The 27816-nt window shown below is 39.9% G+C and overlaps 2 protein-coding genes across 10 annotated transcripts in view; one reads left to right on the forward strand and one right to left on the reverse strand.

Moving 5' to 3' along the window:
* Positions 1-12460, reverse strand: part of kcnh8 (potassium voltage-gated channel, subfamily H (eag-related), member 8) — a 37684-nt gene extending 25224 nt beyond the window's left edge. Inside the window, exons 1-2 of the mRNA XM_077547915.1 lie at positions 12319-12460; positions 1692-1925 (exon numbers count right to left, since the gene is read on the reverse strand). Coding sequence (XP_077404041.1) covers positions 1692-1925; positions 12319-12394 — 310 coding nt within the window. The 5' untranslated portion in view covers positions 12395-12460. The remainder of the gene's footprint in view (positions 1-1691; positions 1926-12318) is intronic.
* Positions 1-27816, forward strand: part of satb1a (SATB homeobox 1a) — a 61064-nt gene that overhangs the window by 28000 nt on the left and 5248 nt on the right. For 6 of the 9 annotated variants that reach the window (XM_077547921.1, XM_077547919.1, XM_077547917.1 and 3 more), the window contains 8 exons: positions 1744-1948; positions 19006-19238; positions 19723-19899; positions 20311-20437; positions 21243-21366; positions 22132-22240; positions 23348-23868; positions 27403-27600. In XM_077547921.1, coding sequence (XP_077404047.1) covers positions 1938-1948; positions 19006-19238; positions 19723-19899; positions 20311-20437; positions 21243-21366; positions 22132-22240; positions 23348-23868; positions 27403-27600 — 1500 coding nt within the window. In that variant the 5' untranslated portion in view covers positions 1744-1937. Of the gene's footprint in view, positions 1-1743; positions 1949-15894; positions 16013-16040; positions 16363-18439; positions 18658-19005; positions 19239-19722; positions 19900-20310; positions 20438-21242; positions 21367-22131; positions 22241-23347; positions 23869-27402; positions 27601-27816 lie in introns of those variants that run through there. The other 3 variants (XM_077547924.1, XM_077547923.1, XM_077547922.1) reach the window with 3 other exon arrangements.

Here is a 27816-nt window from a genome sequence, read left to right on the forward strand (position 1 = left end):
TAAGTAAATTTTACAAGGAGAGTTTTGAGGACGTTTTACAAATTAAGAAAAAGTGTTGAAATGATTGAAAAGACAAAATATGTGGAAGCAACATACAGTAACATAACACAAGACAAACAATTAGTGGACACTGTAAAAAATGAGTAATATTTACTTGAAAGTTTTTTTCACTCAGAAATTCTAAGTATATTTTACAAGGAGAGTTTTGAGTATATTTGACCAGTTTATTAAAAAAAAAAAAAGTTACTCAAACGTTGAGGAACAAACCCACAACCTTGAGGTTGGGAGACAGCCACTCTACCACCGGAGCCGAGCCATTCTTGCTGTGTTTTAGTATATTGATGGTGTCAGGCGGAATCCTTGTACTTCCACGAGACAGGTTTTTGGTCTCATTTTGGACACAACCAGTAATGCAGTATAGTGGCAAACGGTGAGAGTGGCATGACTCAGGTGGTAGAGTAGCCATCTACCAAGCTGAAGGTCACGAGTTGTTCCTCAATGTTTGAGTAACTTTTTTTTTTTTTTAATGAACTGGTCAAATATACTCAAAACTCTCCTTGTAAAATGTACTTAGAATTTCTAAGTGAAAAAAACTTTCAAGTAAATATTACTCATTTTTTACAGTGTCCACTAATTGTTTGTCTTGTGTTATGTTACTGTATGTTGTTTCCACATATTTTGTCTTTTCAATCTGAATGCGATCCACACAAGGCACCCAATTCCACTTTTTGACAGTTGTTGTAAAAACTCTTCTCCTGGAATAAGAATGAAATGCAAATGACGAGAATCTCCCATGGAGTTTCCTCCCATCACACCCACTCTCGCTCACACTCGCTTGCTTGCCTGCTGAGGACTGAGGCAGCGTGCGTGTGACTCTGTATGCGATTGTGCCCTTAGGGAGACATTTTACACAACAGACCAATCATTTGCGGACAACCGGCTCGTCCATTCAACCAGGAGTCAAACCAGTGTCACACCATTTTCCTCTTCATTCATTTTCAGATATTTTTGGGTTAGTTGGAGACAAAAATCTTGGACTCGGGTCATTGAAGAGTTTCAAGATTGCAGTGGTAGGAACAGCAGGGTGTCGTCGGCATAACAATTAGCCGATGTTTTGGTTTCAAGCTGAGACGGCAACAAAAGGACCGAAACGGGAACGATGTCGTAAACTGAAAAACTATATGTTTTGGAATGACATTTTTAAACAGGAGAAAGTTGAAAAGCAAAGAGACAGATGTTGGATACAAGTAAAGAAAATGTCATATAGTATAGCGGAGTGTGAGCATAAAAGCAACACAAAGTAGGACTTGGCGGAAGGCCCACAACTGTGATGGCATTAGTAAAGCTGTGACTGCACATAATTTGCAACGCCATCTGCTAAATGTGCCTTTTAAAGTCATATGACACCGTGACTGATTGTTGATTCAATAGTGAGTGTGTGTTTTTTTTTCACTTTAGACCCAGTGTGCAGCACAGCCATCTTGACAAGTGCACATGAACTCATTCAAAGTTAATAAGTTATTCTCCATCTACCTGTCGATTTAAGCACTCGTCGACATGTCTACGTCCAAAACCTGCTGAAGTTCGGAAATTACAGTTAAAAGCTAAACATAAACTAGGCAAAAAGACTGAGAATTTGAATTACGGATATTGTATGATTTTGTCTAACTACCGAACAACTCACTTCTTACCTGTCTTATTGTAAAACATGATCTCATCCTTAAACTCCTTGCGCTCCTCCAGGGCTTCGTCGATGCTGATGATGATGCTTTCGCTGGTCTCGGGGCCGTACAGGAACTTACACGCGCAACTCTTTTGCATGACTTCGGCCCTAGAGAAGCCTGTGAGCTCGCAGAAGCCATCCGAGCAGTAAACGATGGGGAAGCCTTTGGACACCTGAGCGTTAGCCAGAATGAAGTTACTGTCTGGGAAAGGAAATGGATGTCGGGTAAGTTAAACACACTCGAATAATTACTAGCACAAAATGTGTAGAAAATACTGTATGTATGCTAGTGTCTTCTTACACGAAGTCTACTGTCAAATTAAAGGGGAAGTCAACCCAAAAAATGCATATTATAATCCAGAAGTTTTTATCAATATAAGAAGGCGGCCATTTTGCCACTTGCTGTCGCGTGAAAATGACATCATAGTTGCTCAGGTCTCGGAGAACAACCAATCACAGCTCAGCTTCAGAAAGCAGGTGAGCTGTGATTGGTCTTTGCCTGAGCCCTGAGCAACTGTGATGTCATCTTCAGGCAAAATGGCCGCCCCCTGAGATGGATTAAAAAAACGGCTGGATTTTGCTGCATAATTCATATTGCACAAATGTAATATTAATCAGGATGTCATGTTTAGACTAGTGAGGTCTCACATAACATATTATTGTCAAGACATTTTTAAGGTTGACTTCACCTTTGAACAATGAAATGTGAATTTAAAATAGAAACATAACTTAGCCTTTTAGTCTACTATCTCAATGCTAGCACATAATGGGGAAAAAAGCCTCCTCACACTCTAAGATTCAACACTATTAAACAAGACACATGTTCAAACCTGATCATATTCATTGCACGAGTCATCCCGCAAAGTGACTTGTTCTTATAATTTCATTACACAAATCTATTTTCTGCATCAGTAATTTCATTTTTTCCCCCACCAGCACTAGTATTTAATTGTTTTATGTTGCACGTCAAGCTTTGTTGAAGGAAAGCACCTAACCTCAGATTACGTGAGGGAATATTGCCAGTTGAGAACAAAAGGCCTTGTACGTGTCCCTCAATGACTTTGTGTTCGATCAAATGCTTTCCACGCTTGCGGGAACTCTATCAAAATATGAATTAATGTCACGTTCAGGTGTGCGCGGCTTTCATTGTGTGAGTGACAAGTTGACAACTATGATATGTTGAAAGAAAGGTTAGGATAGCAGCATATTTCTCATTTGTGATGCAAACGCATACCACAAAAGACAAGCAAGCATGTTCTGATAAACTCACCGGACACATGATTAGGTACACCTGCACAACCTAATGACACCTAGCCAACCACAGCCAGTTGTGAGGGTTGATTTGATGGACAGATGCTGAAAAATATATCGAAACGCACCACCGTCCTCATAAATGAATGAAATCCAGTGACAAGGATTTCATCGAGGACGGACGCACACGCCAAGAATGTGTTGTCAGCAGCAATACACGGGCCAGACAGATGGTCAAAGGCGCTCACTGCATTGGGACCAGCTGTCAGTCGTGAGGCCCCTCAGGCCCCTCATGGTAAGCAAAGACCAACAGGACCGCTGGCCTCTGAGGGCCCTGATGCCAAGGCCTGTGGCCTGTCGGACGAGAGACAGTCCTTGACAGGAAACTAATGTTGACTGTAAAATTGCTGTGTTGGAGAGAGGGCTTTAGAATGCTTGAACTGACAAAATATGTACAGAACACTCTGGAATGTGGATCTTGTTGTTTATAATTTACTGTTTAAACAACAGCGCTGTTTTTGCCAAATCAGTGGTTTCATCTAACTCAAATATTCAGCATACAATCTTAAAACTGCTGGGTCAAAAGTATGATGGTGTATTAGGGCCACGTATATATATATATATATATATATTTTACTTATTTTTTAGAGCATGGGGGCAATATTCAGAGAAAGGTTAGCAGTAAACTACTATTTTGCCAACATTTTCTAAGAAGAAGAAGCAAGTTTATCTTGTAAGGGATCACCACACTAAGTCACTCACATGATATGTTTGGAACAGTTTTTACACCGTATGCCTTTCCTGACATAACCCACCCATTTTCCCTGAGTGGGCCATTCACCCTGACCAGGATTTGAACCCCAATCCCTGTGTCCTGTGTCCACTAATGTTTTCCAAGAATGTTACAGTGCATAAACCTGTCAAACATGGCAACCAGCTTCAGCTCTTCAGCCAGCCCAAATCCAATCTTCAACCCACTATGTTAGGTCAAAGTCATTAACCCAACCTTGGGTCAAAGTAACCCAATCAGCTCAAAATCCACAGCCACCCAGTAAGTGGGCAAGCAAAACAACCCAGCTCTGGAGCCTTCCCAAGGCCAACATTCAACCCAATCTGTTGGGTCAAAGTAACCCAATCTGCTCAAAATTCACAGCCACCCACCAATTGGGTTAGAAAAACAACCCAGTCCTTCAGTCTTCCCAAATGCAGTATTCAACCCAATCTGTTGGATCAAAGTAAACCATTCTGCTCAACATCCACAGCCACCCAACAAGTGGTTTAGGAGATCAACCCACCCCTTCAGTCTTCCCAAATCCAGTATTCAACCCAATCTGTTGGGTCAAAATAATTAACCCAACCTTGGGTAAAAGTAACCCAAATTCCTCAAAATCGACAGCCACCCAACAAGTGGGTTAGGAAAACAACCCAGCTCTCTTCAGTCTTCCCAAATCCAGTATTCAACCCAATCTGTTGGGTCAAAATAATTAACCCAACCTTGGGTAAAAGTAACCCAAATTCCTCAAAATCGACAGCCACCCAACAAGTGGGTTAGGAAAACAACCCAGCTCTCTTCAGTCTTCCCAAATCCAGTATTCAACCCAATCTGTTGGGTCAAAATAATTAACCCAACCTTGGGTAAAAGTAACCCAAATATCGACAGCCACCCAGCAAGTGGGTGAGGAAAACAACCCAGCTCTTCAGTCTGCCAAAAGTCAATATTCAACCCAATCTGTTCGGTCAAAATTAACCCAACCTTGCGGAAAAATAACCCAATCTGCTCAAAATCCACAGCCACTCAGCGATAGGAAAACAACCCAGCATTTTTAGTATGCAGCAATGCAGGAAAAAAGCCCTCCATAATATCATGTTTTATTTAAAAGAAAACATACAGTAATAAGATAATTAAGTTGAATGTAAAGAATGACTTTCTTCATTTGGCCCCTTTTCTACTTCTTAATGTCCTTTGCATTATCCCGCCTCTTCCTCCCAGCTACATCCCTCCTACAGTTTTGGATGTCTCTGCCTAATTACTCTTCATTTTCACTCTACCTTTTGGAATTCCAGCAGAGTAGCCATCCTCCCCCTCTCATTTATTTCCCTCCCCCTTTGCACATACACCTTCTCTCAGCACCACCGGAGAGCGTTTGCTTTGACCACTTCCTTTCACTTTGAAAATACCTGAATCATCTCTTTACCACACTTTTCTACACCCTTCCTTTCTATTTCAGCCTCTTCGTCATCTCCAATTTTCTACATACTCTCTCGGCCCCTCCACTCTGAATTTCTTTAGCCTAATTGTTCCTATGTGCAAGCCCATATATCATTTCCTATCATGCTCACAATAGTGCCTGACAGCTGTTGAGGAACCCCCACAGGACGGGCAAAGCAAGTGGGTAAAAGTGAGAGAGGAAGGAGGAAAGAACAATGCAAAAAGGACCAAGAGAGATTGGCATGGAGGCTTTTTTTTTCTCCTTTTTGAGTGATACTTTCAATTATCAGCTGAAATGATGCAATATAAATACAAAAAAAAAGTGAAATCTCCCAAGTGGAACGCCCCAGACGTTGTGGAAATGGGAGTTCAGCCAAAATGCTTAGGTCAAACAAAAATGTGTGTGACATCACAAGGCATCAGCAAAAACCACAAGCAGATTTGGCTTTTTTCTTTGGCTTCCTTTCTTTTTGTGAGGCCAAAACAGAAGTTAGGAATGATGCTTCAATGAAACCAGAGTACCTGGAAATTAACCTAGCAAACCCCACAAGGAAAGGCCCGAGCCAAGACTCAACCCCAGAACCTCTACTGTGAAGCAGACATGCTAATCGCATGCTCCACCGAGCTGACCAGGTGTATCTAATGAAGACAAGGATCCACCATTATGGATGGCGTTTTTTTTGCCAAGGTGTCATGGCAAATTCTCCAAACTAATGGCGGTGTCGCTACAGGAAGGTTCCACATTTGTCTTGTCTACAGGCTCACACTATATGCACAATAGGCCACTCCTACTCCAGCATGAAAAGTAACTCAAATCTATTTAAAGCGCAAAAATTCCGGCAATGGAAGGAAAGTAGACGAGCCTTGAAAACAGTAGCGAGAACGAAAGATGGATGTTGAGGAGGAGGAGAGCATCCAAGGCGAAGCGAGTGAAGGAGAGGCTGACGGATGAGGGTGAGAGAAGGACTCTGTTGACGTGAAGGGAGAGCAAAGGTTGGATGTGAGAGAGATGAAGCTTTGAGAGGAGTAATAATGAAAGTCGAAGATGGAGCGTGGGGGGGAAGTGTTGGGAACAACGGAGTGACGGATGAGAACATCTTTTCGCCCTTCCGCGAGAATTCATGACGGCCGCTCAGAAAGTAATGCGGAGCAGTCACATATTGTAGCCACAAGAAAAAATGTCATCCTAGAGCTGCCAAAGTTACCAGCGAGGCATAACCTGACAACCGAGGCTAAACTACGCTATCCAATGCAAGAGCACAGCTTCCATTAAGATTGAAATGCAAATAACGGTAAAGAATACACGAAGCTCCTCATCTCACCTCAACATAAGTTCCTTAGCAAAGATGCTTGCAAAATACGACTTGAAGCTCCTCAAGCTAGTTCCTTCTTGGCACAAAGATGCCACAAGATGAAACTCCAAAGCACTTCATTAAACTCCTCAACTCACTTCTATATAGTTCATTGTCTCCGAGGTGCCACAAGATGGCAGCAGAGCACTACACGAAGCTCCTCAACTCCATTTTGATTATAGTTCCTTGGCGCCAAAATTCCGCAAGATGGCGGCAAAGCACTACTTGAAGCTCCTCCACTCACTTTAACGTCATTCTCTTATTCGGAATATTTTTTTTGTGTTGATAAAATGTAATTCTCACTCAATGTGCCACCCTTTCACAAATTTTTAATGATATATATATATATATATTTTTTTTTTTTTTGTGTGTGTGTGTGTGCAAAACTTCTAATAAACAAATGGGGATTGGTGGAAGTAATAAATCGGCTCACATGAACAGCAAACACACACTTCTCATTTCCTTTAGTAAAATAGCCCAATGGAGAAAATCATTATGCAAAAACCTAATCACTTTTTTTAGTTTTTCCACCCCATCTACCCAGCTTCTACTAAATTAAACATAACGAGACTCTCTACATTACAAAAATGAGGGAGCCAAACTCTTTCTTGGCAAATATCTTCATTTCCAGCAGATCCGTCTTTCTTTCTGGCCACCCTCGTCATCTTCTTTCAAGGATTAATTGAGGCTAAAAATGTGCGACTCGCCCCAGAATTCCGCCGGTGAAACCCGTGCTTGTGGATGGTTACGGACAAGCCATTAGACACGGTGATTCAGGGTGGAATCTTGCTAATTAGGCACTTTAACAAGACAGGGTGCCCGCAGCGACAGGTGCTGCTCTCATTCCCAAGTTTGTCCATCTTAAGTGGACAGTAATAATCCCGTTTAGTGTCACCACTGCTGGCTATCGTGGTTGCTGGGTATGCTTATGTTTATTTATGAAGCACAGAAAGTCGGTAGCCGCCAAATTAGCATTTAGCTAGCTGTTCAGATAAACATTACAAGGGTTAGCTGTCCATAAATACACATATATATTGTTTACAGTGTTGATCATATAATAATTTTTTTCATAGATCCTATTAATGCAATTTAAATGTTAGTTACAGTATATGTGAAGTTTCACTTTATAATTGCATTACTGCACCATTGCAGTCAAACTGGCCTGTGGATAAATAAAGAAACTACAGTAGCCTACAATGTTTAATAGTGACTTAACATTGCCATTCAGTATATACTGACCGACCACAGCATTCCAACCATTTGCGCTATAGTATAATGATATCCAATAGAAGAGCTGCCTTAACAGCAATATTATAGTTCACTTTTGATTGGCACAGTTGGGAGATATTGATTTAACCATAGTGTTGGTTTATTATTGTGGTTGTCATTTGCACTGGTGTAGAGGTAAGCTGCAGGAATATTTGTTGAATAATTTGTTGTTGTACAATATGCTTTTTATACAGTATTTTGCAAGTTAGAGGTACTGTATAGAATTACTGAAACATGTATGCTAATTTATATTAGCTACCTATGATGTTCAACATTATATGTTAACATTAAGCTAGCAGACATTTGTCAGATGAGATAATTATTCTTTGTATCTTTATGTGTCATTTTTACAGCAACGTAATTTAGGGAGCTTTTTTTCTATCAACAGTGGACCGATTCCTCTCTGCGATTACGGTTAACAAATCCCATTTGTTAGCTAACTTAACTCATCATCTCAAAATATACATCTATATTCATGTAGATTATAAAACGACACTACAGCCGTCACTTTTTGTAGGTAAAAAAGCAACAAAAATTAGGCTGTGCTGGATTAGTTTTTTTTCCTCGTCTTTCAAATTTACACCATCTCAAACATAATGAAAAAAGTGTGTCGGCATCTGGTGGTCAAAAGTGGAATTACGCCCCATATTTAAGAAAGTTAGACCAAAATAGTTTAACGCTACAAAAATAATCCACAAAATAGCACGGACAGTAAACCAGGAACTCTGTATAAAACTTTTTTTTTTTTTTTTTTTTTTACACATGGTCTTACTCTAAAGCAGGTTTTCATTGTCCTCTGGTTCACTACAGTGGTGATAATGTTGTGGCAAGTCTCCCATGCCTTTACCCCCCATTCCTTATAAACAAAACAGACTCCATATTAAGTGGGATTTGGAGAAAATGGGAGCAGCCGAGCCAATCCACTGGCAGGAAATGAGAGCCCCGTGTGCAATGATGATTGATTCCGCCCTCACAGGCTCATAACGACACTCGTTTCTTCCTTCAGTCGTCACTCTCTGCCTGCGGACAACTTTAGATCTGCCTCACGCAATTTGGCCTAATCCAATTGTAGGACCAGAAGTCCACAGAAGCCAGTGTAGAAAGAAAAAAAAGATAGACACCAGCAGAGTATGGGCAACCTTGTGGCCAATCCTGATAAGAGCCACTTGTGAGTTATCAAACAAAACGGACTAGATTTCACACTTAGTAATGAGCTCGCTCTGTTTTTTCCCGCAGGTCATAAGGTCGCGTTTGAGTGTACGTCAATGGGACAGCAACACCTCAATCGCAGCTGTAAAGATCTAACGGAGATGAATTCCTTTATTGTCCGAGATACACAGATGAGTTTTTACGCGTTCGTCTGAGTGGTCATTATAAAAGCGCGGATCCCCATAGAATCTTATTAACAACTTAATTAGAGTTGCCGCATTGAAATAAAGTTCATCACGGGAGAGTTCAACTTGTTCTTTTGTGGCCTTCTGTTCAAAGACAGAGACAAATGAGCTTTCAGGCGCATTCACAGCAAGTTCTATGACGCACAAAAAGCAAAGTGCTGAAAACGCATCTCGCTTTCCTTTTTGGTCCTCGGCGACTTGATCTCGCGCCGCCTCTTTTGTTCACAAACAAACCAAGCGGCCTCACTGTAAACGTGCCAACACGCTGCTCTCTGAAGTCTTTTCGACTATAATTATAAAGAAAAGTAGCCGCAAAAGAGGAAGTTGGGCTCCGAGTGATCAAATAAAGATCTCAACAAGCGGTCCGGTGCGGCGCGCGCGTACACCAGGCACACTCCGGGAGGCGTTATTCAAGCCTCGATTACAACAAAGTGTCAGCTGGATTTGGCCGGAGGGGGGTCGTATATGGACTCCGTCTCCCCCACTCAATGACATTATTGCTTCACAGCAAGTCGCCTGGGCTGATGCTATTGCAGCAATAACTGGCAATTGGATTTTGCATTGCCAAGAATGGACAAGCAATCATTTCACTGGCGTGACATTTACTTACATTTGCATCCTAACAGCTTCCTTTTTAGGCTTATTTCACACTGCCGATGTGTATTTTCTTGTTATATAGATTCATTTGTGATATTACAATTAGGGACGTTTTTACATTTTTAGACCAAACAGATGTGTGGGGTGAGAAATATGGAATAATTCAAAGTATTGTTTTTTGTTATTTTTTCTCGCTCGACAGTACCAAAATAATAACCCTGAAAGTAAAATGCAAGCGTCCTTGAATATTGTATCTCTTGATGATAATGAAAGTGGTGGACTAATATCTTCATTTGTGTTAAGCTGAGCTGCGATTCTATTCATAAAAGCACCCTTCAAGTACTGGCAATTAAAGTGGCTCACCCATTCAAACAGCTTATAAATTCTTCATCAGTGTTTTTTCACGGAGCATCTTGTGATCAAAGTCGTTTCATAGCTCTCAATATAAATGTTCTGTCTCCATTACACCAAACATACTTTATATTCAAGCAACTAAATATCAGGAACTATTCTTCGATAGAAAAACTCTTTGCATGCATTTATCATGTTGTTCCCAAGTTTGACCAGCTTCAGGTGAGGTCGAATGGGGGGGGGGGGGGTTGCGTAGCAGTGAAACCCTTTTAGATTTGCTCCTGGCAAGGCCATCACAGCCAATTTGTCCCGTCAAGCCCCGCTGCCTCTATCCCATCTTCCAGTTCAAACCCAATGTTAATTTCCTTCCTTTCCACTCAAGGACAACACTTGCTTGACAAACCAATGGGCTAGAAGTCCAGGAACAATTCCCCAGTGTGAGAAATAATGGATCTAGTAACACATGGAGTCGGCTTGGAGTGCTGAACCTGCGGAATGTTTGGCGGAGAAAGAAAGACTATAGGTCGGGAATTGTGTGAATACACAGATGTAGAGGCGGGATGGGAAGGGTCAGGTGATATACCTTTAAATTGGAAATACTTCGGTGTTTATTTTCATACAACTTTACTTACAATATTTCAGTATTATTTATTAATTTAGCACAAGAAACGGCAACAGACTAAAACTCGGATGTGCCCTCGATTAACTTTTGAAAATAAAATATTTACTCTTGCCGAGCCGTTTAAAGACGTAATGCCCGTGTTCACCACAGGGGGGCAGACATTGCTCACCAGCGCCGCCAATCTAGAGGCTGAAATTGTGAAGAACTATAATTTTGGGGATTTGAATGACGGTTCAAAAATTAGTACATTAAAATGTTAATACGTTTTAAGTTAGTAAGTTTTTGTACTTGAGAGTTCTTTGCATTTGAAAATTTAAATCTATGAAGATACTTTTCTGTACATTGGGTCAATAAAGCAAACACTGAGCAGATTTCCCTAGCTGGAATTCTCTATAAAAGTGGGATTTATTTATCGTGGTAATGTTGCATCTGTGTACCCCAAAAAAATCTCTCAATGTTAACTTTCAGGATTGTATACTCAAATGAAAGGTATAAGCTCTGAAATGTCAAGTTGCAAAGGTTGCATTGGCATTTCCGCGCTCAAAGTTACATAAATGAAAACATGTTATAAAATGCTAGAAGCATTCCCAGACGGGAGCACAGTTAGTTTACGCGTGATAAAATGCTTATAATATGAACAAATTGGGTATCAAAAACCTTCATGACTTTAGTCATCTAAAGGGGAAACAGCTGGTAAGTACATTCAATGAAATAATGTGTAGACAGAGGTTTACAGAAATCCAGCAAGGAAAAAGGCGGCCTTTGTTGCTGTACAATTAACTGTGATGGATGCTCTTGTTTGTTTAACAGCTGCGGGACTTGTCAGGTAGAAAGGTTCACAAAATGATGGGGGACGCAGAAGTCACATCAGTTGTTGTGTAGAACAGAAAGAAGCCTGTGTGTTACTGTCCATGGTGCTGATCACTAATAATGTTTAAACTAACATATATTGTATTCCTTCTCCAGACTGCATGTTTTGCCTTGATCAATAATCCCTTGACATTCTGTGATTGTAACCTGAACCCATTCAAGACACTCAATGCCGGATGTAGCAAAGCAGCCCCCTTTCACAGTATGGACAGTGTTCTTTTCTCTTGACATCTCTTCTTTTTTTTTTTTTGCATCTGTTAACATACAGAGATGATTTGACTTGATCCAGTTTTGCTTCTCAATACATTTTATGAGGGGTAAATTCCAATCCTGTCATGTATACATTTATTCAGTGACCATCCATAACTATTGTTGATGAAATATAGTTATTTGTGGCAAACTAGTAAAAACCACACCAAAAAAAAAATCTTTATTATTGAGTAAATTAGCATGCTGATTAACATTTGAGGAAATATGCAATTAATTCAAGTATTTAAAAAAACAACAACAACAAAAATCTCCATAATAAGTCACCATTAAAGTGTTAACCACGTCCAGCCAGAATATGATGACATTATCCCAGCCAGGATAATTGAATAACATTCCAAAAGTCACAAATGATAATCAAGTAGCTAAAATACTCACGAGTGCGTTCAAAATGTAATTCCAAGCAAACTTACGAGTGCCATCAAAGCGAGTCGCGATCGTATCCAGAAAGGTGTTCTGCGGTGCAAGTAATCCCTTCATCACAGGCATTTTCCCTGCTTAATGTCGAAGTCCCCATCAAAGTGAGTGGAAGAAAAGTCGTCCTAACGTGTGAAGTGCACCCTTGAAAGGTCGCGGGGCTGCATGGCATGCACGGGACCACTCAGCATTTCGCGACGCTTCTTGTCCGCGGAGTTGCGCGTTGTCGGCCGCGCACCCGTGCGCGCGTCTGGAGCCTCAATTGCGCGCGTAAAAAAGCCGAGGTGAAGCCCACAGGTGCAGGGCGCGGGCGATAGCCGGAGACGACCGTGACGGTGCGAGGCTGCCTGTCAGCGAGTGGCATTATTGTGACCGGGCTTCAATGATCGTCTGTCCGCAATGTGCAATGGCGGCAGACATCCATCACTCTCACTTTTCTCAGCATGAAAGGCGCAAGTAGAAACGTATCTTTATCATGTATTCATGGCTGTGCATCCATCTGAGTTTTGCATATTGTGACGGAAAAATCACCTCGACAGTCAAACTGTAGGAAGTTCAAGCAGCTATATGAATGTATGCGAACTGAGTTGACCCCATTAAAGCACTTCCTTTGGGGACAGATGGGTGGCTTCTGAATATATTTGTGTTGATAGTGTGACTGTCAACCTGACTCTATTTTTTTTAAGTAAACACACCTGTCCTCAAGTGGACAGCTGCTGTGCACTAAAGTAAGGTTTAAGCGCCACTTGGTGGTGGGAAGAAAATCTCAAATGTGAATAGGAGCGAAACAACACTGGGCGTTGAGCTGTACAACACCGCCCTCTTGTGGACATAAGTGAGAGGTGTCTTTAGGTCATGTATACTTCTGGGGTCGAGGTGGCAAAATCTGTACTTGCGCTTTGGTAAAAGTAAATACGTATAAAAGCTTTTTTATTATTATTATTATTTTTTACTTATAGTTAAATACAATTGACAATTCGTATTATGATAATTGATAAGTTAGCACAATGAAAAAAGTGCACAAAAATTAGTTTCCCTCTTTTATTTATTTTATACTATCAAAATAATGTATTCCCATAGGGCTGCTAGTATTGTGAACTGAATGACAAAATAAATCTAAATGAGCCTGTAGTCTGTAGAATTAACAGTGAATTTCTGTAAAATCGTGACATAAAAAAAAACGAATTGCAACTCTGCAGTTGTTGGTTCTATCCCAGCGCAGTGTGCCGGTGTTAAAGATCCATGAGCAAGGTAATCTAAGTCCAGTTGTTTCTGATTCTGTGAAATTAGTTAAAACGCAAAGCACTTTGAGGGCATTGTAAGGTAGTGAAGCGCTATACAAATAGTTTATTGTACATTGAATCCCAGTAAAATTCAGACGCATTTGCTTTTTATTGTACATTCAATACCAATAAAATAAACACGTTGTTCTGTAAAGTTGTTTACTTTTTCACTGTATTTTTTATTTATTTATTTTTTTTACAGAATTTCCCTGGTAAACCACAGCTGCCGTTTTTTCCCTGTAAAAACAACAAATTATTATTATTATTACAAATTAGAAGGAAAAAAAAGCACCATACCCCCATGTGGCTGCTGTCCCATTTTTCCGCCTTATAAGAGCCCAAAATCTCAATCAATGAGGTTGATAAAAGTAATAGACATTTTTGTCAACATGCAGTTCAAATGTAGGGAAAGTAAAAAGTCGGCCAAACCGACTGACTGCAGCGAAAAATAAATCTTCTTTAGTCACAAAGTATTTGTACTTTACTTTCCGCCACTAATATCAAATAATTTCTTATGACTGTTGGGTCATTTAGACAAAGTGCTCCTAGGCTGTGATTCATAGATCACCTCAAACAAGCCCAAGTGTACCGCAGACTCGCAATTGTACAAACACATGCAAGATCCATGTAAAGAAGTATGAGTCAAGTGCCTGGGGTGAGACTCCGTGAGGTAATGAAGCGCAAAGAGAAAATGCTCCAAACGTGTCATTTAATACAATTAAAACGGACAGCAGTGATGCTTCACCTGAGTAATAAATGACGAGTTTGTCATTTGAGGACTGCGACTTTAAATTCATGTGATGGTTGAGTTGTTACTTGAGTTGTTTTTTTTAAGTACAAAATGAATGTCGCATTCAAATTTTGGATCGTTCCATTTCTCAAAAATAACTGAAACCTTTAAATTTACCGTATGTCTTGAAATACTGTACAAAATCTATACTTATGGGAATGTACTAAAATAAGCGCAAATGTTCATGCGGTCTGATGAGACCAGATTCACACTGCTTGACACTGGTCTGTCAATGATCTTGGTTAATAATGTTTTTCCTTGTAAAACCCTCTAATGTATTTTTTTTTTTTTAAAGCCTGAAAATGTAATAAAATTTGGACCTAACTTAATCAAAACTGTAATAAAACCCAATGTAAGAATTTCACAAATAATTATATATATATATATATATTATTATTATTATTATTTTATTTTTTTTATTATTATTTTTTATTTACCAATAATGGAATACCGTATTACATTAATGGGGCTATATTACTTTTTCAGGTGGACTTTTTTTTTTTCTCTCTTTCTCTCTTAAAACTTATTTCAACCCCCAAAGTGTATTTTTAACACTCTCTGATTTAAATGGAGGTCAGTGTTGAAGTTATTTGACAGTATGTTTAACACTAAATAGCAATAACAATACACTCTGAAACATTTAACACCAAAATCTTAACACTCAAATTTTTTTCTTAGATTCTCAAAACACAAAATGTACAATAGTTTACATGACCAGTTTTGAGAAGAAGAAAAAAAAGACCCATATCAATAAAGATTTTTTTAAATTACATTATTGGTGAAATGATTGGCTTTTATTACATTTTTGACCAAGTCAAGTGCATATTTTATTACATTTTCAGGAAACGATTACATTATAGGTTGCTACACTCCTGTTCAAACCTTTTACCCCACAAACAGCACTGGGCTCACCGAGGATATCGCGGCTACATAACCACATCACATCCTTAGTGAATGCAATGAAACTCTAACCTAATTTGGAGAGATACACGCCCGCGTGAATAGTTGGGTGTCTCCCGAGATGAGGCTTACGGTGCTCTGCGTTCGGTGCCATGCACTGGTAACATGCTCAGTGAGCGCGTAATGGCCTTAATTATCATTTAGCGTGCCAGCCTCATTGACAACATTTCATGCCGGTAATAAAATAGCAAGACGATGGAGAGAAAAATGTCTACATATAAACACTTGATGGGACGTTTTTGCATATAGTGTTAGGGTGTAACCCAAAAAACACAGTGCACGTATACTTAAAAAAATAAAAATAAAATTAAAAAAAAGAGTGATGTCTCTCTCTATTTTAGTCACAACGAATGATGTGTAACCAGCCATAGCACGTTCTGGCTGGAGAGGTTGCTAATTCACTTTGTTTAATTAGTCAAAAGTAGTAGAGCGTGCTCTATCTGTGCTTGGTCATACATCAACACACATATACACACAGGCACAAATGTGCTCACGACTTTATGACACTTCATGGAACTTCCAGTCTCCACTTGAGGATTGGACTTGTAGAGGTTTAGCGTGAAGTGCATTAAGGGTCCCTGTGAGCACAAGTCAAACTTCTATTAATAGAAATTAAGTCATTCAGCTGTTTCAAGATACAGTGGTGTTTACAAATGGGTATGGTCACTCCTAATTCTTATTATTTTTTCATGTTTTATTGGGGCAGTTTTGGAATTTGAGAATTGACAATTCCGATCTTATATGACAATTCAAAATGGCGGAATGTCCCGGTTCCACCCTCAAAGCCTTCAAGGCAAATGTAAACAACAAAGATGGCTTATTCCGATCAATTCTTTGTTGTTATGGTTAACGCAGTCATTCAAAATGACGTTGTGTCACGTGAATTTAGTGTAACGAATTAAGTGTGTTGTGTGTTTCGGCGTTGCCATTTCAGTTTAGCACTCTTATGTCCGACTGTTAGTAAACGCAACACGGGTCTCACGGGAGGAGAGGAACATTAAGTGCAGGTTGGTTGCGTGTGTTCTTGGCTTTTTACTGCTAGCTATAAACTCTTTGAATGCACTTAACCTATATATGTAAACCCTGGCATGTGTTTGTTTAATTATATACAACTTTCTTTGTATACTTGTTCTTTTGAATGTGGTTAACTCTTTGACAGCCAGACGTTTTCAAAAAAGGGATGCCGCCAGTGCCAGCCGATTTAAGCATTTTGACTGATCTTTCAAGGTCCACAGAAAATGTTGTGTTTGGACTATGGAAACACACATACTACCAAATGAAAGATTGAACTCTCATCTTTCATCAGAAAAAAAAGTTTGTTTCTACCTTATTCCGTTTTTCAGTAATCAACAATAGAAAATGGTTAGTTTCACCGAAATGCTCTGTTTTGAAACAAAAAACGGACAAAACAAGCTTTTTGTGAAACGATGTTATTTCATGCACTCTAGTGAATTGTACACTTCTTTTTGTCCATGAATGATGCCACAAACACCTAAATAGTGCTTTACTTCTGTAAAACACTACCACCAACAATGAAAAATCATTTTTACTGCTAGCCCCTCATGAGTTGTATTCTGCTTTCCGGCATCGGCGACGGCCAACTAACTTGCTCTGCAAGCTGAATTCTTGCGGTATTTGCGAATTCACAAACTCTCGAGAATACATCTTGTACTGAGCCTGTTGATTTTCACCGATCCGAAAACCAGTGGTTCGGACCAATCACAGAGCGACATAGTGTTTAGGGCGTGATATGCAGCTGCGACGAAACCAGGAAGCCAGCGCCGACGCCGGGACAAACAAACAAACAAACAAACAAACAAACAAACAAACAAACCTAACATGGACGAATGGATGCAGCAATTCTGTTCTCGCAGAATTAATCACCGTTTCCTTGTTGAATGTTGAACAGCAAGAGGCGCTTTGTGCATTTTTAGCAGGTAAAGACGTTTGTGCTTTTTCCACTCTTCAACGAGAACGAAGACGACATTTTCATCCGTGACTGTGATTGGCCAAAACAAACGTGTACAATGCCGCATCGTCCAATCTGCTCGAAATATTGTACAGCACGTCACGCCTTTCCCGAGCAAATCACCATGGAGCAGTACCAGATTGATATTGTGGAGAACTCGTTTGAGTAAATCAAAATTATTAATCTGGCTATTGCTAGGTTAATGGCCACCAGTAGCCGTCCAGTTCCCGGTAAATAAAAGGGTGACATCCCAACCAACGTTTACTGGTGGCGTTCTTAAAAGACGTTACAATAAGTCTTGTATTTACATTTGCTTCGAACGCTTTGCGGTCGGAATTGAACCAATCCGAGTGGGATATTCTGATTTCCCACTTTCCTCGAATGCAGCATTTTATATATAAAAAAATATCTCGTTGAAACGCCGCTCGGCTCTCTCGCTCATTGAAAACTTGGACTTTGGATCGTTGTAATTTGATTTGTGAGGATTATTTTGATTTGAAAATGTGATAATACGTTTGACTACGATAACAATATCAATATATTTGGTTTTAGTCACAGGCAAAAGCAATACATGGCTATGGAAATGAAGCGTTACATTGCTGAAATCTAACAAATCCGGATGTTCGCAATTGACCACTCATGCAACATTAGGCACAACTGCAGCATTTTTAGGTATTGCAGTACTTTGATGGTAAAATGCAAGTATTAACACTAATAATATTGATAATCAACAACAAATGCTGCTAATAATCACACAAAACTATGCTGCTGTTAATATCAGCAATAAAAGTATGGCTGCTTTATCAACAACATTACCACGTCAGCAAGTTAATGGCAGTCAACCTTTGTTTCTCATCCACTTTGTTACCATGGAGAGCACCAATACCCTAAAGCCAATAATACGTACGAGCGTGCACAGCATGCTGCAGAATTTCATAAATAGATTTATGCGCAATTGTCACATTTAATACATTTACGGGGCGCGCTAGTGAATTCATTATTACACCATATGTTAATGCAGCTGGTGTGTGCGTGTGCGTGTGAGCGTCTCTCTCTCTCTCTCTCTCTCTCTCGCTCTCTCGCTCTCTCTCTCTCGCTCTCTCTCTCTAGCTCTCTCTTCCCTGGCGTGCATTGTGGTCTTTGGAGGCGAACCAGCAAAACAACTAGCCGTGTGTGTGCACGCCTATAAATAAGATAAGAGGTTGCAGACTGCAGGCTGAATGCGTATCGCGTATTGTTCTCGGCACGGGTAGATTCTCATCGCGCCCATTCATCACCGCGCCATAACGAGGAGCCGAGTGGATGAACGGAGCAATGAGGAGGGTGTTTGGAGGTACAGCAAAACTACTTGCACTGTCGGTGTGTGTCGATGTTTAAATCAGACGAGCGGTGCTGCAATAGAGAAGCGATTTTACCGATAGGAAATCGTGTGCGGGTGTAGCGACTAAAACCGGTCGGTTTTGACTAAACTTTCAAGAATAACACCGAACGTGGGACTATAAACGCACGTTTGCTTCTATGTGTGTGCGCTAGAGGATTTTAATTCCCGTTGCTTGCCACCACAGCTGGTTTGTTTTAGAAAAAACGGCACTTTATTGGATATGAAGGAGTTACTCATTATTTTTTAATTCTCCATCAGAAGTTCTGGTCCACTCACTCCGAACGACTTTTATGCACGCAGCGTGACTCCACAGATGGACCCCCTGTGTAATGGAGCCAAGAAACCAGAGGGCGCCGAACCCAATGCAGACCCGAGATCCCCTCCTGTCAAGATGGCTCGTCTGGAGCAACACGGAGTTGGATGCGCGGTGCAAGAGAGGAGCAAGCAAACCAGTCCTGGGACTAAAAATCCTTATCTGGTCCAGAAAACTACCCCGGGAAGGCATCAGCACAAGAGTTGCCATCAGCCAAAAGGTAAATGTAACAAATTCTTGTTTGTCGTTTAGGCAGTAATTTGAATGTGATAGCAGATAATTAAGCAAAAATCAAACAAACTTAGTTTCTGTATGTAAATTATAATAGAGAGACGGTTCACAAGTTAGCACCCTGGGGTTCTTAGATAAAAAAAACAACTAAACATAATATTGTGTTGGTAAAATAAGAATTAATCAGACATCTTCACCTTTTTCAAAGGGCGGCCATTTTGTTTCATTCCACCGCCCACTGCTGTCAAACTCACCTTTTTTTTTCATTTGGTCATGTGACTTTTGCAGTTTGCGCGAGAAAGCAACATGTCAATAATGATCCTAAATTCTAATCTTGATTAGAAACAGGAGGGAATCTCATTAGGTTTTACAGCAATCAATCAATATTGATCGCAGCCCAATATTTTCTCAAGTAAAGGATTACGTAAAGGCATATCATTTCAGTTGCATTATATTCTCTCCTGCCACGTCAGGAAGCTCGCTGCCGGTCTTCTGCGTGGTGGAGCATTTGGAAAATCCCGCGGAGGGCGAGAGGAAAGAAGACCATGCCGAATTTGTTCTGATCAAGAGAGATCTGCTCTTCAACCAGCTCATTGAGATGGCCCTGCTGACGTTGGGATACTCCCACAGCTCTGCTGCTCAGGCCAAAGGTGCAAATGATTGTCAGTAGTGTCCCTAATGAAGTGTTTGTCTTTAGAAAGAAAGCAAAGACTTTTCAACACGTGGTGACCGTTGGTCACTTTTTTTTTTTTTTTTTTTGCATCAGGAACAAATGAGACTGTGTGGGCAGCCATCTTCTTTCTGTGGAAGAATGGGGGATAATCATGGGGCTAATAATTGTAATTGCTATAAAAACTATAATAGTGGGTGTTTAGGAGGGAGCAATGAAAAACTGTCGGTCTTGTTGTTTTGAAGCAGAAAATAGGCAAAGTCTTGGTTTTGAAAGCTTCAAGCTTTCTCTAGACTCGAGGTCAACAAGGTACACAACATCAAAACAAGGAAATACAAATATACACCCGCACTCATCCACCGTCACACAGTAGCGTATTTGTGTGTGTCAGGTTTGATCCAGGTGGGCAGGTGGAACCCGCTGCCTCTTTCCAGTGTGACAGATGCTCCAGATGCCACAGTGGCTGAGATGCTGCAGGACATCCACCATGTGATCACCCTTAAAATACAGCTGCAAAGGTACGTTTTTGCTATTTGCTTAAGTATTTTATTGTAATTATACTTAAAAAATGAATTAAGCATAAAGTAACATTTACACAGAGTAACTTATATAAATAACTACTGTGTGTGAGGTACATACATTTAATATGCATGATGCAACATACAGTATAATGGATATAAAAAGTCTACACACCCTTCCCTTTTCAAATGCACAATTTTTTGGTGATATAAATTTGATCAAAAGATTACAAGGATGAGAACTTAGTACTACATTTTAATGTATGGAAGCTAAAAAAAAAAGTTAATAAATACACACATATATACTGTATTTATAATATGTATATATAATATAATAATAATAATAAATAAGTGATTTGATTTCATAATGTGACCTACAACCTGTAAAACTCAATTGATAAAAAAAAAAAAACTTCCAAAAGAGAGGAAGTATAACTGGCATGTGGCTGTGTTGAGAAAAAAACAATCACGTGTGATTATGCGAGAGCAAGCACACACCTGCCACCATTCAAAGTAGCTTTGAAACATTTTCAGATGTTTTAGTAGGCTTCCCCTGACTTTTTTTTTTTTTTTGCTTGCCTGAAGATTTTGTGCTAACACTGAAAGCTCCAGCTAATCGTAATTTATTCCATCTTGTCTAAGTCGCCAGTTCCAGCTGAAGACAAACAGCCCCTATTGTGGTCTCATCAGACCGCAATACATTTACAGTTTTGGGGAGATTTATGAAGGGGGAAGGAATTGAAATAGCAGTCTGTGGAAGCAAAAACCCTACTTGCAATATTCACAAATCATATTATTTGTTTAGCTGTCCCAAACTGGAGGACTTGCCGGCAGAGCAGTGGACACACTCGACGGTTCGGAACTCGTTGAAGGAACTTCTCAAGGACATGAACCAGAGTTCATTGGCCAAGGAGTGTCCTCTGTCTCAGGTATAACACACGCACACACAAACTTGTATGCGTTTGCATCTATCACTGACATATGTGTGGGCCAATAGTTAGACAGGAAGTCCAGATAAGGTGCGAGCGAGTGTGTGCGTGACTGAAATAGATTGCGATGCCTATCTCTGACTTAGCCCGACCATCACAGTGTCTATACCAACGCTGTCTTTTTTTTTCTTTTCTTTTAATAGCATTCCCCAACTGCAAACATAACGATCAGGAGTAATTATCGACTTAATCTGTTATTCCCTTAAACCTTGGGACAACTATCAGATAAGAGAAATTGCTCACCATCTCCCATCTTCCTCATATTCCTTCCATCTCAGCTGGTGTTGAGATCTGAGATGAGCGTCGTCCTCCCTCCCCCACCTTTTCTCCCACTCTCTCTCTCTCTTTCACTTCCTTTTCCCCCTGCCTCTTCGCAAGACACAGATTAAAATAAATATGAGAAGATGAAAGGTGTAATCGGATGTAAAAATCGTACACGAGGGTCTAGATGGAAAATGTGTGTGTGATGGGGAGAGAGAGAGAGAGAGAGCGAGCGAGAGAGAGAGAGAGAGAGAGAGACCCCTGATTACATGCTCACATGCAGTATGTATGGCATCTCATCCATCTTCATTATTCTATTTACCTTTGGGCTCTTTCTTTAATAATGCACTTATGAGTTGATTAACATCAGATATGTGAACACCTGAGACACATTTGACACAAAAGCCACACTGCAAAGTGTCCATTGTCCTCTCACTCTTTCAGAGCATGATCTCATCCATAGTCAATTGCACCTACTATGCCAACGTCTCGACGGCCAAATGTCAGGAGTTTGGACGATGGTACAAACACTTCAAGGCGACCAAATGCAACAGTAAGTCACTCTATGTTAATTGTACCAAATCCCCGTGAACACCATCAATCAGATGCTTTGCTTAAGCCCAGGGGTCAGCAACCATTTTGAGGCCAAATAAATTAAAAAAATATTTCTGGTGCCGCAAAACATTTGAACATTTTGATGAAGGAAATAGTGCGTTTGTGTTAGTCTAATGTACTGAGAGCCCAACAACTAATTAGAGCTGCATCATAACAAAAAAATATGCAGCATCCAATGCATATAGAGATTAATTTTCTTCTACCGTTCGTCTTCTGTTTTGGGATTTTTTTTTGGGGGGGGGGGGGGGTGGATTGTTTATAATTTTTCATACTTAGTTTTTCATACATTTCTAGACTTTTATGACTTTCGGTCAAATTTATGACATTTTTGGCAGTTTTATTATTTATTTATTTATTTTTTGGGGGGACATTTTATGGCAATTTTTTTTTTTTTTAAAATTTGCCTTTTTTTGCAATCAATTTTCTGACATTTTTAGCAATTTTGTGGACATTTTATGGTAATTTTAGAGATTTCTTCTTTGTTTTTGGACATGTAATAGTCACTTTTTGAACATATTCTTTCCATTCTGTAAATTAAATTTAATTTGTTTATTTTTTTAAGCAAGTTTTGTTTTTCTTTTGTTTTTGAACATGTTATAGTTTTTTTTATAGTTTTCTATCCTTTCTTCTTTAAAAAAAAAAAAATTCAATTCTCTGTGACATTTTTGGCAATTTCATGGACATTTTATGGTAATTTTCTGCTTTTCCTTTTCCTTTTTGGACAGGTCACTTTTTGGACATTTTAGGTCATTTTAAAAACTTTTTCATTGTCCTTTCATCTCTTTTTCTGACAACCTAAAATGTGGACAATTTTGGAATATTCACTTATTTTTTAAATCTATATTATAAATCATTTAAAGAATATTTCATGTAAAAAATAAATATAAATATATATAAATAATTTCTACCAATTTTTTTAGAAATCCACAGGGAGCCACAGGGGATGGACTAAAGAGCCACATGTGACTCTAGAGCCACAGGTTTCAGACCCCTGGCCTAGCCTCACTATCACTGTCACTGACTTTACTGCTCTTTTCTTCACCAGAGATCGACAGTTTCTCAGACCAGTCGTCACATGTTTCCAACACTCAGCAGCCCATCAACGGCGGTGCATCCGACCCGAGCTCCAGCCTTCTTTACCTCCATGGAGGGATGGCCAACATGGTGGCTGGAGCCTCCCCTCACAGTATTTGCAACTCCGGGTTGCTAACCCAGACTCTCAACCGATCCCAGCAGCAAGTCATGACTCAAATTCTAAACCAGCAATATGCTGTACGCCTCATGCTGGCCGGACAGGGGCTCTCACCCGCCTCACAGCAGTATCTCAACCACACGTCGGCGGGGAGGGCTCCGGCCAAGGTCTTCCCCAAAGTGCCCGATCCTCAAGGGCCCCAGCAGGCCCAATGTGGCCCCGATGGATCTCCTAGCGGCGGACAGACGTCAGCTGGGCCGTGCCTGGGGTTGGTTGACGTGCCGATCGACATCTACCACTGTGTGCGCGAGGAAATGAAGAGAGCGGGGATTTCGCAAGCCGTTTTCGCTCGAGTGGCTTTCAGCAGGACACAGGTATGAAAGGCGGGAAAGAGAGTTCAGATGTACTGAGCTGTCATCAACGTCTTACGAATGCAATTATGCCATCTAGTGGCAGAAAAATGACCTCAACACAAATCAATGTCACACTCATTTTTTTTTTTACAATACAGCACATCCTTTTAATTTGAACTGAAAACAATTTTATAAATTATTATGAAATTACTGTATCAATGACTAAAAGATGCAACTATATTTATATTAGGTAAAAAAAAAAAATCTACTTTACAAGAGTATGAACAATTTGAAAACAATATATTTATTGTACAATTATAACAGATATAAAATTTGCAATTAATCGTGAGTTAATCATTGAAGTCATGCAATTAATTATGATTAAAAATATTAATCGCCTGGCACCCCTAGTCCTATTACATTTATTATTCTCACAATAATCCATGCTGAATGTCTATGCTGAGTTTCAGTTTGGCTTTTGCCTGTGAAGACATACTAACCCAAGTCAAGTTTATGATTACGCAAGATTCTCAAAGGGATGGTCTGACCATCTGAAGTATTGTGAGAGCTATAAATAGAGACCCTAAAACAACGATTAGTGACATACGGCTTTTAGAAGATCTCACTCACAACAGTAGCGCAGTATTAGGTTGGACAGGCTGCATTTCCCCCCCCCCCCCAAAAGTATTGAGACAGGCCTAAGAAAAGTCAAAGTCTTACGGTCTGACGAGACAAAAATGAACCTTTTGACTACAAAAGTAATGGAAAGGGTAAAAGTGAGAAACTACCATGGCTGTGGTCGGTTGCCATTTTGGTGTGGCCTTTGCCGCAATGCCCCCATCCCCCATTTGCATGTGCAGGCCTGGTTGTGCCAGCTCTCTGCAGCAAAAAAACTGGTGCCAACACTGAAGCAGCTGCTGGCTACCTAATCACAACCCCTTGGAGAAATCCTTTCTTTTCACCCGCCCTGCATTTTGCCATCTTTCACTCAGGCAGTGTTTCTATCCATTTGACCTTTTATTGTCAATCTGTCTTCTCTAATCTTTTTTCCACTCTTCCTCATTTTCATATCCAAATCTCATATCGCCTCTAATATTAAAATGCCACATTAGCCGAGGCCACTTTACATTCAGCAGCACTCGCGGACAAATGGGGCTCAAAGGAGGCTTGTTAATATTATTATCATCATTATCATTTTCATCACAATAAGCGGAGCAAGCTATTATCCGTGCCCATGTTTTCCCCCATCGCCAGCTCCAGGGTTTCCCGAGTGTCATCCGTACGAGTTGGCGTGATTCCAAGATGCCATCTAGAAGTGGAGGGATCGTTTGTCATCTTAAAGCTGCGCTCTGTTCGCAAGGCAAGGCAGGGTTGGCGGGTGAATCTGAGGGCGATGATACGACGAGGAAGCCAGTTTCCTCCCAAGCCTAGCATGAAATTGAATTTCGTTTTCAGGAGCAAAATCCCTCGAATCTGCACATCATACGCATCTTACGCATTTCGACCCACAATAATGCGAGCATGCGACTGGCTCGCACCCATGTGCGGCTTTGAAATTCTAAACTGCAAGAGGCATGTCTGGTCAATTAGATTCAGAGATAAATATGGAGAGCTTTGGAGTAAGTGCTTTCAAGGCCAGTGAGAAACTTTAAATGTGCCATTTCTACATAGAGATAATTCATTTATTGTATGTTGTGACGTTCAAACAGCTAACGCAGGAAACCGTTGATAAACATAATCATGTGTCTTGCCATGTTTGAAGATTGACTCCACGAGAGGAAGCATGAAATTATCTTTGCCTCTTGGAATATTCAAATCGTTTTTGACGTCTATGCAATTAACTCTTTGACTGCCAAAAACGTTACATAACGTTTAGTAAAATCCTATGGAGGAGTGCCAAAGACGTTAAAAGACGTTTGTTTCAAAACAGAGGTGAAACTAACCATTTTCTATTGTTGATTACTCAAAAACGGAATAAGGTAGAAACAAACTTTTTTTTCTGATGAAAGGTGAGAGTCCAATCTTTCATTTGGTAGTATGTGTGTTTCCATAGTCCAAACACATAATTTTCTGTGGACCTTGAAAGATCAGTCAAAAATGCTTAAATCGGCTGGCACCCACGGCATCCCTTTTCTGAAAACGTCTGGCAGTCAAAGAGTTAAGCAGCAAAATCCACCGTTTTTTTATCCATCTCGGGGGCGGCCATCTTGCTACTTGCTGTCCACTGAAAATGACGTCGCAGTTCAGGTAACGACCAATCACGGCTCAGCTGGCAAATGTCACATGACCAAACTCAAAACACGGGAGCCGTAATTGGTCATTACCTGAGCAAGTGGCAAAATGGCCGCCCCTTGAAATGGATAAAAATGGCTGCTTAATACAAAAATATAATAATAATAAAAAAACAACTATGAGAGACCTATAGATCCCAATATACCTTAATGAAATTAATAGCATTAAAAATAGAATACACAATATAATACACCTAAATAAATAAATATTAATTAATAAATAATCCAATGACCAGAAGAAGTCCAAATCAAAATATGTGGTTGCACATCTTTATGGGCGAGTACCAATATGTCGACATAAGGCCAGGTATCGGCCCGTTACGACACCTGGTATCAGTATTCGCACATCACTCAATTCATATTCCACAAACGCAATATTAATCAGAGTGCCGTGTTTACACTAATGGGGCTGCATAGAACTTATTATTGATCTAAATGAGTGCTGTCAAAGTGAAAGCATTAACTGATTAATTAATCACAAAAAAAATATCGCATGAATCATGAATTAACTCAGATTAATCGCACGATTAATTTTGACCATAGATTATCCTTTAGCGTGACAGTGGATGGCTACGTTTAAGGTAGCACAGGTTGTTTGAGCAATAAACATAATTACATGCGTTAAAGTAAAGCATTTAATAAATGACTTTTAGAATATTTGTTCATGTCAAAATATTGGGGTCATTTTTTCCCCCATTTTAAGTTATGCAAGTAATTCATTGATTAGAAAAAGAAGAGGATGAGCGCGTGCAGTGGATCAAAAAATGTTGAAGATTAAATGTCAAAAAAATTAACACATAACCGGTGCTCTTCAAATTTGGCGGGAAAAAATATTGATAAAAAAGCCTTTTTTATTAAGTGATTCATCACAATTCTAAGATGTGATTAATCTGATTTAAAAAATTAATCGTTTCACTGCTCAAATTTAAATATTTAGAATTTTTTTTAATTTTTTGGGTTCATTTAATGGTAGATTTTTGGACAGAGAATAAGCACTCTTCAACCTCTTTGGGTTAAACAAATAGCCTAATTACAATAAATTAATTAGGCAATATATTATTTATTAGCGTTCCTCGTGCGAATAGAAAGGTTAATACCTCTCCTTAAATAAATTATTAGTTGAAATGTTGCTCATCCCATTCATCTCTTGGCAAGAGTTTTACATATTTAATTTCAATTCCTGGATTTAAAAGTAGAAGCCAGGAACCAGTTAGCATGTAATATTTAACATGGGGTGAATGACTGCGCCATGTTTGTCGACTAGGGTCTACTCTCAGAAATCCTACGAAAGGAGGAGGACCCGAAAAACGCCTCGCAGTCCCTCCTGGTCAACCTGCGGGCCATGCACGGCTTCCTGCAGCTGCCCGAGGCGGAACGAGAACGCTTCTACCAGGAGGAGAAAGAGCGGAGCCTGACTGGATTCACGCCGAGCTGCAACAATACCCCCCCGAGATGCACTCAGGTCTCACCGAGTCATTATGTCAATGTTTTGCACAAATATTGCTGTATTCTGGGCTGAGTAATTTTTATTTATGTGTGCTACTGCAATGCGCACATTGCTATTCTGCCGGCTCGGTTTTATTTATTGTTATTGTTATACTGTATATTCTTACGCCTAGACTAAAACAGCTTATGTTTTTATTATTATTATTATTATTATTTTTAACCGCACCAACGT

Source organism: Vanacampus margaritifer, chromosome 17 (genome assembly GCF_051991255.1).
Source record: "Vanacampus margaritifer isolate UIUO_Vmar chromosome 17, RoL_Vmar_1.0, whole genome shotgun sequence".
In the NCBI taxonomy this organism is placed as follows: domain Eukaryota; kingdom Metazoa; phylum Chordata; class Actinopteri; order Syngnathiformes; family Syngnathidae; genus Vanacampus; species Vanacampus margaritifer.